The following is a 16,758-nucleotide window of genomic DNA, read 5'->3' on the forward strand; positions in this document are numbered from 1 at the left end:
TGCACCGCGGTCGGACGGAAAACCGCGCGCGCCGCATCCCATATCAGAAATCCACAGCCGCCGCCGGTACCCGTGTGTACTCATAATATTTTATACGTACACACACATATGCGCGCGTGTGTACGTTCTTATAAATAGAATCGGCCGGCGGTCGCCCGGTGGGAAGGAGAGTTTATTTTTGCCGTACAGCCGGTATATATAATGCTATTATATAGTTGACGGCCCCGGGCCCGGGATAAGCCACCGCCGCCGCTGGATGCTGTGTACGAAGCTAGAACGAGAAACGGACACCACGCGAGAGAGACAGAGTGAGAGAAACGCGACACGGGCACGCTGACACACACGGCCGCCGCCGCAGTCTGCCGGCAAACACCCGTGAGCGCGCGCGCAACGACACACAACTCGCATTCGCCGTGCACGCGCGTTCCAGTCCGCGTTCCTACCGTCCGGATTGTACCCCTGACAAATCCGTCAGGGTCGATAGTCGTCCGACACCCTCCCCCCCACCCACCTTCTCCCCAATCAAGAGCCCACCTGTACGCGGTCAGGGCTCCGGTGTAGATAATCGTAACCGCCGTTCGTAACGATGTCCGTCCCGCCGAAACCCTAGGAAGAAACGATCCTGGCCGAACATCAATCAGCAAAACACAACCCCCGACGATAATGGTAAGAACCGTTACTGTTATTATGATTTATTATTATTGCTAATATCGATACGTACTATTACTGTACGCGCAACGGTCTTGTTGGGTATACCTATAATATAGCCGCGTGGAGTCTAGAGGCGAGGAGTCGCGCGGGCTCGTTATAATATTCGAGGGCGTCGGACGAAGGGACTATCGCGACGGTTGATAAGGGGGGGGGGGAGGAAGGGTCCCGGGGCGCACGTGCAGCGCGTGTTCCCCAAAGGGGGGTGCGGCGGCAGCAACCCAGTCGGGGGGCCGGCGCACGCGCCGCCGTCGGCCGTACGCTCCTCCCCGGCGTGGCACCGCCCATCGGGCGGCCGCGTGGTGTTCGGCCGCCGCCTAGGCGCATCTCCTCACGAACCGCGGCACAAATCGCTCTGCGCGCCCAGTGAGTCCGCCCGCACGGTGTTCGCGTTACCCGGCCGCCGCAGTCGCCGATAACGAACACTTTAATAATATCAACTTTGCCTCGCACTAACTTCCCAACACTATATTATTAGAGTGCACCGTTACCGAGAGCTTCGCGACAAAAGCACACATTACATGGCTACGGTCGCGGTCCGTTAAGAGTTCGCACAGAACCGCGACCGTCTTTCGAATTCAATAAATAACATTAATTATTCTTAACAACAACACCCGCGGTACTATATAGAACAACGATAATGTTCATACCGGACTCGCTGCGCAACTATATGATAGAACCGGACGTGACCAACTATCTGCAGGCGCCTTCTTCTAGTCAGGTGTGCATCCCTTTTATCTATTAACAGTAATATTGACGTAGACCGTAGACGACAGACGTAGTTAGCTTGTTGTTGTTTTTGTAGTTTTTAATTGTTTTTAGTTGTAATATAATATTATCATTGTAGTAGAAAATGTCGGCTATCTGAAACATTTGATTTTAGTGTCAACCGTTGTGATAACAAACACTATTCTTATTTATAGTTATAATATGGCAACTTATTGAAAATCTGACGTTATTCGACAACTGCTCGAACAGTCCGCTTAACTGTAAGATAACCGGCAGTCATAAGTCGACATATATGCCATCGATTCTGATTGTGAAATACTATAATAATTTTAAATTACCAGCAATATTTCTCACATCATTAGTTTTGTTCAATAGGATTTTATTCATACATTTCAAAACGCAATAGGTAATAGAAAGTTTTTCGATTGTAAACCTAAGACCGACGTTTAATGAGATCTCGCATTTTGGTTTTGTGTGTGTGTGTGTGTGTGGGCGGGGGGGAGGCTAGCGCGTTTTTATCCTTTCCATGCAAGTGATTTACACCATCCTATAAAAAGTATTTAAATGCATTTTGAGTTCCTATGAAATTTAGTTTTTAAACAATAAAAAACATTTTTTATTGTATTAACCATTCGCCTACTAATGTCAAATAAGCTATATATGAAACTAATATGAACGGATCTAGGTGATTTTAAAACAATATTGAAAGTCTCAAAGCTACGGTAACGTGTTATACCTAAATCAATAATCATTATACAAAATATATCGGATAAATATAATATGTTCTAACAATATACTAATTGTAATCTGTATAGCACAATAATTGCGTATAGACATTGGCGCAGGTTTTGGCTAATGTCCCGTACGCATTTTGTTGTATGATGATAATTTTGAGTTCAAGTAGATAATAATACATGTTAATATTTTTCTTCCTGTACTATCTATTTATATATTAAACTTATAATTGTATGTATTCGTACGCTTCTCTTAACAGACTAACCCGCGCTAAAACGCGCTTAGAAAGGTTCAGATTTTAAACTTATAACGAAATTTGTATTTTTGTCATTCATCTTCTTTTACAATCTAAATTCAAAGTACTTCGCTTGTTTTGTAAATGAACTGCAAACTTTATCGTTGACTTTTAAACTGGTGTTTTCTTCACTGTACCTACTGTGATAACACTTACTGACTACTTTTGAATCATACGTTATCAATTATAAGAAAAAAAAATGTTTAGTTTCTTTAAACACTTTTGTAAATTTCGCGTTTACCAGTTCTATATAGAGAAATATAGTTCACAACTTTAATCATTAACCCACTATACCTATAGTGATTTGACATATAAATATATAACAACTGTCTTGAAGTCCTAATTCGTTCATCATTAAAAAAAAATGCGTATACTAATTAAGCAAAAAAAAAAAAACTGTAGTTATTACCATAATAAATCAAATATTAGCTTCTGGTTCTTCTTTTAACTCTTCTTTATTTTCTTTCGATTACTTTCAGTATTTGTTTTCTAGATATATTTACTTTTTCCACGAAAAAACGGCATTTGCGACATCCTCTTAATTACTATCTTTCCAGTAAACAATGACAGATCATAAACTCCAACAAAAACGCGTATCTAATAGGAGTTTAACACTAAAGTCGTAAAGCAAGTACAGGGGGTTCGAACTTCAGAAATACTAAGTATGCTTATTACCTGTAGACCCAAACAGTCGTGTCTTTGACGCTTGGAAGCCACAATCTTAAAACTTCAAAGCGCTTATGTAGTTTGACGTTAAGCCCCTGTAAACTTCAAATATCAAACATGCATAAATAAGTACATGGGAATGTTTAAACTTTCTACACAAGTAAATATATTGTCATCATATAGTACTAAAGTAATAAACAGTATATTATATTATGTTACACTTGCACGGTAAAATGTCTATTTTTTCGACGAGTGCGGCTAATGTGGTCTGTTGCACTTGGGCAATTCGGTCTGGTCGCTTTAGGCGGTGCATTTTTTTTCTAAACACTATATCATACATATAAATGTAGGCTTGACCGGAGTTGTAAATATAGAACTTAAATCGTTGGGAACCGAGCTTTAAGACACGTTCACATGCACATAATATAATAATGCCATATCGTCAGACGTCATTTATTATTGTTGCAATACTAACTGTAGCGCGTGTGCTTGTGTGTACAATATTATACGAAATAATAATAATACAATATAATATCATTCTACACCGGAGAAATGGTCGACTAAACGAGCGAGGACCCTGAGTGGTTCTATTAATAATGTCCCACCGTCTTATGTGTTTTGCGCGCGCACACTTAGACAATGATAATTAAATGCATACGGACCACACAATAGTGTAGTATAATATAATATTTGTATTTGAAATAATACGGTATGATTATAATATTAGGTATAAACACACACACACACACACATAATATAGACGTCAGGCACACGAGGTGTAGCCTAAGTTACAAAGCAATGGCATATTTACAGGGGGTGGTCAGAGGGATAAATCACCTTAAGTTGTATAAAAATATCATTAATAATCTATTTTTTAAGAAAAAAACCTTTTGCTAACGTAGGAGTATTGGGAAAATGTCACAAAAAAAGAACATTTCATTATCATATTAGATAAAGTGTTTATAATAAAAGGAAAGCAACGTAAATTTTAATATTATATTTCATCTAACGAACACGTTTGTAAGTTAAAAACTAAGGTACTATTGTAATATTATCATTACAATATTTACCTAAGTCGAACCATATAAACAATATACCTCTGACTAGAGAACGTGAACTTTCAACAAAAAAAATAGTTTATCATTCGATAAGTTATTATCAATAATATTTCCATACAATCGTTTAATCGTGACTAACGTGCGTTTTATTGTTAGTAATTTAACCATTTATTCAATAATATTATGTTATAATTTCTACACAAACTACCAACCTGTCTGCTACAGTGGTTTAATTTTACTATTTAATATAATTTTACATTTGTGTAAAACTAATTTATTATTATTATAACTTGTAGTTTGTACCGATTTTAAGTTACAGTTTTGCTGCTTAGTAAAAATAATAGACTAATATGATAGCCGCACAATTATAATAAACCAGTGGGTACAAAAGTCCATTTAAATAATAAATAATAAATAATAATAGGTATTAGGTAATGTCGTTGAAATAAACTTACAATAAACCAAAAATTCACAAAAAAAAAAAATCATTAGTTACTGGATCGGAAAAGGAATTCCAACGATTTTTGTTTTTAAATATATAATTATATCAGTGATCTAACCGAATTAATGGCTGACAACAAATTAATCATTTTCTACGGTCATACTCAAACAGAATTGTTATCAACAACATTTTTGTCTCGCCCTTAAATAAGTCATGGCGATGTTCATCGTCGGTAAATATAGAATTAATTTAGGAGGAATCGTTGAAATCTCTGCTGTCAAATTTTTTTTTTTTCGGTTTTCTACTAGGACAAGGTTGTACATTTTGTCAGTTTCGACTTCAATATACTCAGCTAAAGCTGAAATCCTCTAAAATGTCACCTATACATTTTAGGCGCGGGAGTTTAGTGTGGTTATTATTGTACGGTTAATAGTTATTATTATATTTCTATATCGAGCCTGTTGTATCAAAATGTATCCGTTTTTTATATTTTGTGTTATTATATTATAAACGAAACCGTACTTGCAAATAAATAAATAAACAAAGCTACCCGGGCTGAACGTATTTTCACTTCGGTAAGGGGAGAGGGGTGGGGTGGGGAGGCTGATGTGAAATCATATTATTATATATTATAATAGGGGGATGTCGTTTGCCGCGCAAGTCCGTTTGGCACCACACAAGGACCACCCGTGCGACTCGCAGCACTACCGTCGCAAAGTTGCAGCTTTTGAGAAAATAATTATACTTAATTATAATACTTATATAATACCTATTGTATTGTAAGACCGCACTATTTTTTAATTATCCGATACCGGAAAAGTATAACTGCAAACCTACCGTAGTAGTAATTGTAAAGTTATAGTCAAAAACCCCATTTATTATATGCTTGACTTTTCATTTATGTATGTGAAGTAATGTTTTCGCGTATCGTTGCAAGTGTACAAAATAGTCTATTTTAAATAGATACATATGATTATAATATATATATATATTATAATTAATATTATTACTCTGTATGCAGAATGGTGTTTATCAAGGGAATATTATACTTTTATTAAAAACACAATAAATGTGTTTTCATTAGGATTTGGCAAAGAAACCGTAGCACCAAAGTGGTTTATATTTTAAAAGCATATTTTTTTACATTTAATATTGCGCCGTTTTTTTATAATCTAATAAATAATTATTATAATGCATTTACTCATAAGTTTATGTTCCGCACCATAAAGTCGCACTGCGAGGATATACGCGGTCTTCCAAAAATAATATTGTCTTAAATATATTTTTAAGTCGGCTCAGGACTAAGATTAAGCGCTTTAGTCACTCGTCCACTTTACATTCTGGTGAAAAGGGGTTTAAATTATGTTTAATCGTATACATGTAATGTACACCTATTTATAAATAAAATCATTATCACTATTATAGTGTGTGTGTGTATGCACATGAGAGAGAGAGAGAGAGAGAGAGCAATAAAACTCATAACGCGGCTTCCATTATGCATAGCACTGAAGTGTGTAAAGTTTAATTATTATACTTAAACATTTAGAAAAAGAGACATTTTTTATGACCTCAGTCGTACCTTATTTACCATTAGCCATATTGTCAACCAACGTTGACATAATATGGCTGTGAAATATGACTACTGTCAAAGAGAATGGAACAAAGATTGATAATACTGGAAAACAAGATATCGAGGAAATATGTGAACCTAAGTTTGATACGGAAAGAGACAAATGGAGAATAAGGTGTAAAAAAGAATTAAGAGAGAGAAAACTGGGGTACTGTGGATTACAAGCTATGTAAAAAGCCAAAGAATTTAATGGTATGGGCATGCAATGCGAAGGGAAAACACAGTAAGAATATAAAGGCAACGATTAAACTGGAATCCAAATGACCAAGAGGCACACCTAAGAAGCGTTGAAAGGACAAAGTGAAAAATGACATGGAACAACTAGGTGTAATAAACTGGGAAGAATACACTTAAGGTAGAATATCGTGGAGAGATTTTGTAGCAGCCGCAAAGGCTCTTGAATAGCTATAAAGCGAATTGCGAAAAAAGAAGAAATATTGTGAATTATAATAATTGTATAAAAATTAAATAGGATAAATAATATTATAATTATTTATTGTTATTATTATTATGAAATTGGATTTTGACGGTTAACATACCCCGTGAGTGTCAGTGAAAAAGTATGACGTTTCGGGTACTAATAAGTAACAACGCATTACCAGAATATAACAATTAATAATAATAATATTGTAAGAAACGGGTTATTGATAATGCCCACCGGATTGGCAACCGTCCGCGAAATCAGCTGGTAGTAGTAGTAGTAGTGGTTGGAAACCGTTCAGAATCATTACATGTGTTTTGTGAATTAAACGTTTGGAATTTATTTCCGTGTAGTCGGGACAGTCATACACCCTATATTGTGCACTCAGACGCAGACGGCCCAGAAGGATTGACAGTATCGACTTTTGTGAATCGCGTGATAGGTCCGCACTTACTGTTTATAAGGTTTACTTGATTGACAAAGTTTAACGTGGAAGATTTTACACCATATATATGGGTATCTGGTGTAGCTGATTTACAGCCTTTTGATTCCGAAGGGGTTTTCCAAGTTTAGTGCTGGTGCAGAACCCCTGACCTGATGGGGGCTAACCTAACGGTTTTTTTTTGTTTTCTTAAAAGGCTCCTGCATGGCCAAAGACGGCTCTGACAGTGGGGCACGATACATAAAAGAGACCACGGGTGCAGGGGTTGATGTAATATGTCATCAGGTCTGATGGTTGTTACGCCCTAATTAGGTATACCACAGGGTTGATGTCGGACGATCGAAAATTATCATTAATGATCGTCAATAGTGCACGATGCACTTGGTCGTCTCGACAGCCGACTCGGCTTGTGCATTTGACATGCTCGTTGCAATCGTCAGGTACACCCATACGGGGCTGTGTGAACACAAAATAGTAGGACACGATAATAATATAGGTAACCGCGGTGGTCGTTTATCACGAACGGTACATGGATTGGCCGAGGAACATAGACCAAGGCGGGGCTTGGAACGTGATTGATTTTTTCTCTCCGTTTTTCTCTCTCTCTCTCTCTCTCACTCGCGGTCGTCCTGTCGTCGGTCGCGTGCAATGTAATGTTATTATAACCGAGTGGTGCGTTTCGCTTGTGTTTTATTTTATTTTGTCACCGCAAGCGATTTCTATACAATATAATATTATAGCTGCGCGTGTAGTCTTGTCCGCGGCGTGGTACCGGCGGTGTTATTGACCACGAGACGGCCCGACGATATCCGCATCGTGCCGCAAGTACACATATCATTATTGTCCTATAGTCGCCTTAACTCCATCGCAACACGTGTACCGAATTCTATGCCCGAGTTACCGTGTGTTTCCGAAACGCCGTTCTTGTTGCTATCATGTCGGTTTATTAGGCCGGTGCCGATCGGTTTTGCAGTGATTGAAAAACGACATCCCGGGGTCGCGGTCAAATGTATCAGTGCGGCACTTACCAGCAACCCGCCGCTGCCGCCGCCGCCGCCGCTGTGTTTGGATACCCGCAGTCGTCCGGCTGGCACTCTCAGTGTTATCCACACAAGGTAAATTAGTAAATAATAAAAATCGGCACCCTAAGAAGTGCGGCCAAACGTTGCACGGTTGGCTGTGAAAAGTAAGCCTAAAAAATCGTAGTACAACGTCCCTCTCAGTTTGTCTCGATTCGATTCGATTTTAGCGGTTCATAGTTGAAACTTAAAAAAACCTAGCCAATTTTTTTCCAAAAAAGTTTACACTTTTTTAACTTTCGACCTATCAAAGTTAATAGTCACGTACGATTTGCTACTATCGGTCAAGCAGAAAAAAACAAATCATTGTTTGACATCATATTGAAAAAACCCTTTGAAAAAAAAAAAAAAAAATTGTATTTTAGCATTGTCGTTGAATTTGAAAATATACCTATATTAGTGCTCACGACCAACTAACGATATCGTATGAGGACATGTACCATGTGGCATACCCGTGTTTTGCAGCAAATATTTTATACATTCTTTATCGGGTTTAGTAATTTTATTATTATGAAAACGAAAAAAAAATTATAACCAAGCTCGTTTACAGAAACAAAAATATTATGATTACATGTATCTAAAAACGTTTGTTTGGTTACCTATATCAGGAGATAAGATAGCAAAGAGAATTTAGGGGCCCTTTAAGAAAAAAAAAAAAAGTAAAGATGTAAATTGTATTATTCGGGGTCCACATCAGGCCAGGCTCGTGTCCTAAGGGTAAATATAACATTGAAGATAGGATTTACCAAATTTCTCTGACGAACCTCATAAGTTTATAATTTTGACTCTGGCATTAAAATAAGGACATCAGAAACTATGCCACCGCTTGTATTGCAGGCTTATAGTCTCACTTACCACGTCTTGAGGTCTACGATGGTTTTTAGGGACAATGACAAAATATGCGCAACCGTTGAAACTCAATCTAAATATGTGTTTATCTTTTAATCATCAGCTGTAGTTTATTCATCTGTTTTCGTCGGGAACAAACGACAATCGACTTGTTCATATAATATTATAACGCACGTTTTCGCGCATGTGTGGGTCATATCTATTCAAAACCATATACACTGTTCATTGTTCTTTTATTTTTTTTTTTCTACTTACCTTTCACGATAATCGTGTCGGTTTGATAGTCAATTGTAATTGAGTATTATACTATTATACGACCGCGCAGGAAGTTAATAATCTCGCGCGAATGACGTTATTGAATAAAATATATAATTGAGTAGTCTCGCGAGGTAAACGTCCATTGTATTGTAAAATATTATGTTATTATTATTATTATATTTTTTTTCTGTAAACGTGTCCGTTTGTTTTACAAACGTATTTCCATACATACGATTGAAATGACAAAAAAATAAGAAGCTAAAAAAAATAATAAAAAGCTAATAAGATTATACCGTCGAAGACAATCAATTTGTACAGTGATAGTATATAAAACTATAGTGTATAGTAAACTATATGTATAATAATGTATAAAGCGTATTCGAATATTCTTATATAAATATATCATAAGACTGCACACAAGTAGTTGTTTTGAATGAAAATGAGTTTACAAGAACATATTTATTATTTGCAAAACTATAGTACTACTAACGTGGTATTTTTGGCAAACGTGGTGTGATTGAACTCTTTTTATTATTATTTTTTTTTTTTTTTGATACAGCAAACTGAGATTTTGGCATAAAAAACACGTTAGCGCACGCCGAGGTTAAGGTCAATACGATATCCGCGTCTGAAAAATAATAAAAAACCCATAAATAAATGTAAATAAATTTTCAGTGTAAATTAATTCATTATGTAATAATAAGTGCACACTGCATTACTATAGGGGCTTAATTTCGCTAGAAAAAAATTGGGATTGCTTAAGAACTAAAAATATTATAAAAACATCACCTCCATGTTAAAATGAATGTATGGAACTATATATATATATATATATATTATTTTTTTAGGGGGCTAATTTTAAAACAAAGATAAATACACAGTTTTTTTGACATTTTTTTTTTCTTATACATTTATGGCACCTACTTATACACACTGCTGCAAAGGTGTCTCTGTACGACTAACGGGTGTATTGTCATATTTTGATTATTGTGATTACGGACGCCCCTCGCGAAACGACCCGACCTTGACCCGGAATTGCGTGGGTCCGCAAGCCACGTGAACTATATATGTACCGCGGTTGATTGGATCGGTTTCAAAAACCGGAGAAAAGGGGTCGAATATAATAATAGGTACAACTAACGGCGGCGGAGGCTTTTCCATACAGTAGATTATATGAAAATAAGGTCGATTGTTTCAGTATATATTAATCGATATAATAATAAACTAACGAGTTATACACTCAGAGTTGCGCAAATTTTGAATAATACATATATTATTTCATTATTCAATACATTTTTACATTGATTAAATAAAATAAATTATTATACATATGTTGTTCATCTTAGATAGTTTCTATATTTGTCGTTTATCAAGGTAGATAAAAGTAAACTTTAAACAAAAGAAAAATAATACATAATTGTAGGTACTCGACGGATAACAAATATTAATAAATAATGAATATATTAGTGATTACTAATTAATAACCGAACAGCAATTGATGAGAAATAATAGACATTTTTTAAATTATAACTTTACTTAGCTTAAAAATTATTTGAATGATGTCCAACTCACACAATATTTTTGGTCACTTTGCCCCATTTTTTATGAGAAGCCTTTAAAGATTACATTTGACAGAATATTTTCGTGAACATAATTTTCGTTATATTTAGGACACATAGGTATGTAATTGATAGCTCTTCACTAATTTATTTGTCCAGGATTTTAGTATTAATGATAGTGACCGAATCGATGAATCCTAAAGGACAGAATTATCTCGTCTGACGTCATAGTTTCATTTATAAGTGTTTGCTTTTTCTCCTCTATTATGATTCACATGGACGATGCTTGTTAGATCTTTTTGCTGAACCGATAAACGTGCGGTCCGCATGCACCATTTTCGAATACAGATATTCGGACATCTGTTTTTTCAAAGCAGTAAAACATTGATTTATTTACAAAAATTTCAATTTAAACACAACGTTTAATTCCAAACTACGCTTGTATACGAAACGATAATGGACGAATACAGAATGTGTATGGTTATTAGTTATAGACATTAGGCAATACTATAATACACAATATAATTTAATACAAACTGAATGCAAGCAGGTCTGAACGAACAGTTGCTCTGTATTATATTTTTACTAGCTATCGTAGGGTACTGATCTAGAAGTTGTGTTTAATCAAATGTGTTTTTTTTTCATATAAATTGGCGTTGAACGCGTGTTATTAAAATATGATAATTTTTTGTTTGTAACAAAAACGCTCACAGACGAGCTGATACAAGAAATAAGAATAATATAACAATTGCAATGAGGTTTTTATATTTTTGGCATGAATAAATATTATTTTGCCGTTGTTACAATAGAAATATTGTATTATATTAGTAGTAGGCAACCACAACTTTTACTATTTAACTAAGAAACACACATACTACATACATCATACCTACGCGCCAATGTGATGTGCAACTGTCGAAGGGAGACAATGGGATTGCGTCGTTGGTCTTAAAATTAATAACATTATTTATTATTGCGTGGACCAAGAGCGTTCGTTGACAGTATATTGTAATACAGTAGGCGACCGAATTCGTATGATATTTTATTTTCATTTTCGCTTTTATCGAAAATTAAATCTCCAAAAAATATAATTTGAAAAAAGAAATTATCTGTGACGTTTACACGTTTGACGTTTTAATGATTTTACTGTTCGTTAAATTAATTTTGTCGAGTACCCGACGCGCTTTAAAAAAATTAACATAAAAAATAAAAAAATAAATATATAATAATGGAATGAAAAACTTAGTTATGAGAAGTTACGACTGTACAGATTGGCCAATTAAATAATTTTATTAATTTTTTAAAACTTTTTTTTATATATCTATATATTTTATTAAAGATATTACTCTGACACAACGACCAAAGTGTACCTAAAAATATTTCTCTTTTAAATTAATTAATTTTCTATAAACTTATTTGCTATTGATTTACAATAAACAATACATAGGTATTTGAAATTATTCGAATTAAAGACTTCATAGGTTAGGATAATGAATTATGAACAATATTTATGTATATGTATGGTCTTGTTATTTTTATCACTTAACTTAAAAAGCTTTTATCTTGAATAATATTTAAAATCAAAAATATTATTATATTTATTATTTGTGAGAACAAATGCAGTATAATAATATGTGGTCTAATTATCATCTATTATTTATATCATATTCGAAAAATGTTTAACACTTGATCGTGCCCCTGCGAACACGGATCGGCCCCGTTGTACAACTCGAGCTGTATAATAAAATTTGACTTTCTGGCAGGGTTTCAACAGAGATATAAAATGATTATTTGGGGTTTTTGTTTTGTTTTTTTCGCTAGAAAACGTTTTTATTTTAGAACGCTCGCTTCGAAACCTTGACGAAGGCGTTTCGATTAGGCAATATACAGGTACCCTCGGCCGGAAAGCGCACAGTTCGAAAATAGCAGCGGCGGCGGCCCGAATGTGTGTATGTATATAAATACAACACCGAGGTTCGTGCACGCAACGCTTGTAAGTCCAAATACTGGCCGTGGTCGCCGACAAAAAAATATATTATATGCGGTTCAAAACGTACAAAACAAAATACACACGATAATAATACCGAATGTCGGAAAACCGTACAGACGTCGGTATACATAAACAACATTTTTTTTTGAAGGGGGGGATTGGAGAAGGCGGGTAATATTTTATTTAGAATTAAAAAAAAATAAAATCGCGCAGGATACGTTTGGCAAACGCCGACCGAGGTATATGGAACGCGGGTTTGATATCATATATTTTTGAAGGGCGCTTGGATTTAATCCAGTTGAACCCGAGCGTATTTTGAAATTTGTTTATTTATTTTGTTGTTTTTTTAAAAAAAAATTTTGGCCTCCGTGTCCGTTTTTTTTTATACACCACTCGTCCTACAGGTAAACGTCTGCTGCCGTTGCTGTGCGCCGCTGTTAAGTTAAAGTGAGTGACAATGCCGTTCGTTTAGGGCAACCGTAGCGATAAAAGAGTACTGTTGCTGCCGGCCGTCGTACGTCATCACCTTTGAAAAAAAAAAAATATATATATACTGTACAATGTTACGGTTAAGCTTAACTGGTCTATTCGCAGACCGTGATCTAATGTCGGCGCGGCGCACATGCTAAAAAATATTATGTTTAAAAAAAGAGCTAAATACGATACCACGAGAGACGGCCGTTTTACTTGAGAGATAAGCGAAGTCCGAAGGAATTCGTTTACCATAAATGCGGGTACTACTATTTATAGTACAGGAACTGGTCTGGTGTGAACAATTTTGTTTTTTTTTTAAAACGCATTAGAACACTTTATATAGCATTACAGTTTTTAAGTTTGAATTCTCAGTGAGCGGCACTTATTCTATTGATGATTAAAGACTGTTTCAGTTTAATGAATATTGAATAATGTTAAGTGGTATTTCCAAGTAATTTATATAACTCATACAATCACTATAAAAAGAAAGACAAAACAATATTAAAACAATAAAAAACAGAGGAAAATAGTATCTTTTCAATTTATTTTTTACAAGTCACTTTTATTTGGAAATTTAATGGTACCATTAGCTCGGTTAATAATAATTAATTTGATTTTAAACTTAATAAAGTTTTTATACATTTTTAATGGCCTATATATATATATATATATAACCTAATACATTGTTTGAACACGCGTTCCTTAATTTACCTAGTTCTTCTGAGCTTACCGTATAATTTATCTATGTCCAGGCAGTTCGAAAATCATTATATTATGAACTTACACGATGAGACATAAAAGATCAACACTATCGTGAACTATCATTGCACTATTTCCATATAGGACGGTTCTTTAAATGATAGTATTTTTTTTTAAGAGAAGCTCGAACTTTGAACTTTTCCACATTAACCGGTATAAGAGATAATAATATGTACAATGTAAATTATATTATTATGTGGTGATTCGGCGTTACGGAGGATGCGTCGTTGTCGACCACAGAGGTTAATGTAGGAGACAATCAAACTTTTGATTAGGAGTCAACGGCGGTGGACAGGAAGCACGTGGGTAATTGGTAAAAAGGATTCGCCCGGCATCTTGCAGGGACACTTAACCAAATGCTATTAGGCATTCCGGTCGGGTTACGATTATCAAAGGACAACAGCAGAACGACTTATATAATAATATGTGTACAACACTAATGCATATTAGTAGAAGTCTTTGGCGGTGTTCCGCTGGGAACGCGTTCAGGTCGTCGTCGACACGTCCCTTGGCCCTAGTTTTGGTATACATATCTATACGATATAATACACCTTTGCGCTGATAAGTATAATACAGCTAAACGGGGTTCCGATACAATAGCAATAATAATAATAATAATATGTAATAACGGCTATATATTAATTATGGGAGATGGTCGCGATAACGGTGGTGCTCTCGGCGTACAAGTCTCCGGGGACTTATGTTCCATGTACTTATACTGAGCCTCAGCTCGGCAAATTGATATGCACAAACCCATCCGGCGGCAACTACACGGCAATTATTCTATTATGTTATCACCGATGCCGGAATCAGAGGAGCTAAGGTCCTAAACAAGGACTTCGACTACTGAATACAAGTCGCCGCAGTTTCTATAATTAAAGTACTATATTATAGGTACCCGTCCCGTTATCGAAACAAAAGAACGTTTTTGGGGATTAGATTTATGTTCTTGGGCACTACACAAAGGGGACACGAGTGATTTATGTCGTAGGCGAAGTATTCATTTTTTTTTTTTTACTAGCTCATATTTCATATTATAATATATATTATATTATTACAAGTTAAAACTTCTATGCGACCGCCGGTCGTGTATATCGACTTTTACATGTCTCATTTTACGCTCAAAATAGACGTTACCGCGGACGCGACCGGCTCGTGTACACTCATACATGTAAACCTTTATGTGGATATAATATAATAGTATATATTTATATGTGTATACAGGGTGATCCATCTGATATAAGACACTAATTTTCTTGGAAAATTTGAATATTTTGAAAATTATTGTATAATAATTGTCATAAGTCTTCGGTTTCCAAAAATTCAGTAGCCCATAAATGTATATACTATATTTATATTCGCGTTGTCCCATACACCGAAAACTAGACGAAATGAAATGTTTTGAGATTATGATAGACAAGCGGTTTTATCTACCTATGAAAACAGTGACGGCTACTCGTTTTATTTTTAATTAAAGTCTTTGTAAACGAACTGATTGATGGAAATTAAAAATTCAAACGCTAACATTTGTTTAAATTTGTTGTCTACATATTTATGTAGTTAAAAACATATGTTCCCATTTGGAAAAACCAAGCCCATCTTCTTTTATGTATAAGAGATGAAGGCAAAACATTTCTAAGTATTGAAAAATATAGTAAAACATGTACCTACAAGTATGAGAAAAAAAAATTTTTCAAAATATTCATATTTTCCAAGAAAATTAGTGTCTTACGTCCGATGGATCACCCTGTTTACGACATACTTTGTGAATGGGTCATTTTGCGTTTACCACGCTTAACGACGTGTATACTAATCTAACATAGTCTAAATTATCAAAAAATAAAAAGTATAATAAGCTACATTTACAGATTATTTTGAAGCATGCTTATATATACTTAAAATAAAAGCGATTATATAAGTCGAAAACACTCGCTCTACTCGATAAACTCAACTATGAAATCCATCGATTCCGTTATTTTAGCTATTCTACTCACCACGATGGGCATAGTATGAGAATATTAATTATAACAGTATTTTTTTTCAGTAGTATTATATTAGGGTCTTCGTGCAGAGTTCGGTTTTTGGAATAATTATTAGTAGTTGGTTACCTATATCAAAACAGCATAGGTACTTTGCATAATAGCATATTATTTGTAACCAAGTCGGTTACATCTATTATGTCGATGATTACTTGCATATACATTGACATTTGATTTTAACCTTAGGCTCTCAACAACAGCGTCTTTCCACATCCTTGCTTGTAATTACCTACTTTAAAGGCGGTGGACTCTGCGGTAGATTTGCCGTCGGTATATACACATTGAAAGGCTCGCCGGAGTTGGTCGGACGGGTCGCCGATCGATGGGCATCGATAAGTCGTCACGAGGGGCATAGCAAGCGTTAAAGGCAATTAATCTAAGGGGATGTCTGCGGTTTTTGTATATGTGCGATTGCAAAGGATTTAGGCGTCCGCAGGATTTAAAAGAACCGGCATGACGACTCATTAATTCTGCGGTTGTCAGCGATGCGTGCGCTCTTGTGCTAACGGCGGCGTTCAGGAAAGAAAAAAAAAGGAGGATATTATTATATCGCTGTATACACACACACAAAGCAGCAGCATCATATACATCATAAGCAACAACAGTAGTAGCTGTAGAAGTAGAC

General features: G+C 35.4%; 1 protein-coding gene across 6 annotated transcripts in view; it reads left to right on the top strand.

The window, feature by feature from the left end:
• The first annotated feature begins 365 nt into the window (after positions 1-365).
• LOC126845000 (nuclear factor 1 X-type) overlaps positions 366-16,758 on the top strand; it is a 101,615-nt gene continuing 85,222 nt past the window's right edge. Inside the window, exon 1 of one of the 6 annotated variants that reach the window (XM_050583576.1) lies at positions 366-666. In XM_050583576.1, the coding sequence (XP_050439533.1) occupies positions 664-666 (3 nt within the window). In that variant the 5' untranslated portion in view covers positions 366-663. Of the gene's footprint in view, positions 667-1,066; positions 1,430-6,911; positions 8,242-16,758 lie in introns of those variants that run through there. The other 5 variants (XM_050583573.1, XM_050583572.1, XM_050583571.1 and 2 more) reach the window with 5 other exon arrangements.

The sequence above is a fragment of the Adelges cooleyi genome, unplaced genomic scaffold (assembly GCF_023614345.1).
Source record: "Adelges cooleyi isolate 19-005CV unplaced genomic scaffold, UGA_ACOO_1.1 ACOO_flye_CR_arks_rails_tigmint_CR_PRNA_651, whole genome shotgun sequence".
NCBI classification, from domain to species: Eukaryota; Metazoa; Arthropoda; class Insecta; order Hemiptera; family Adelgidae; genus Adelges; species Adelges cooleyi.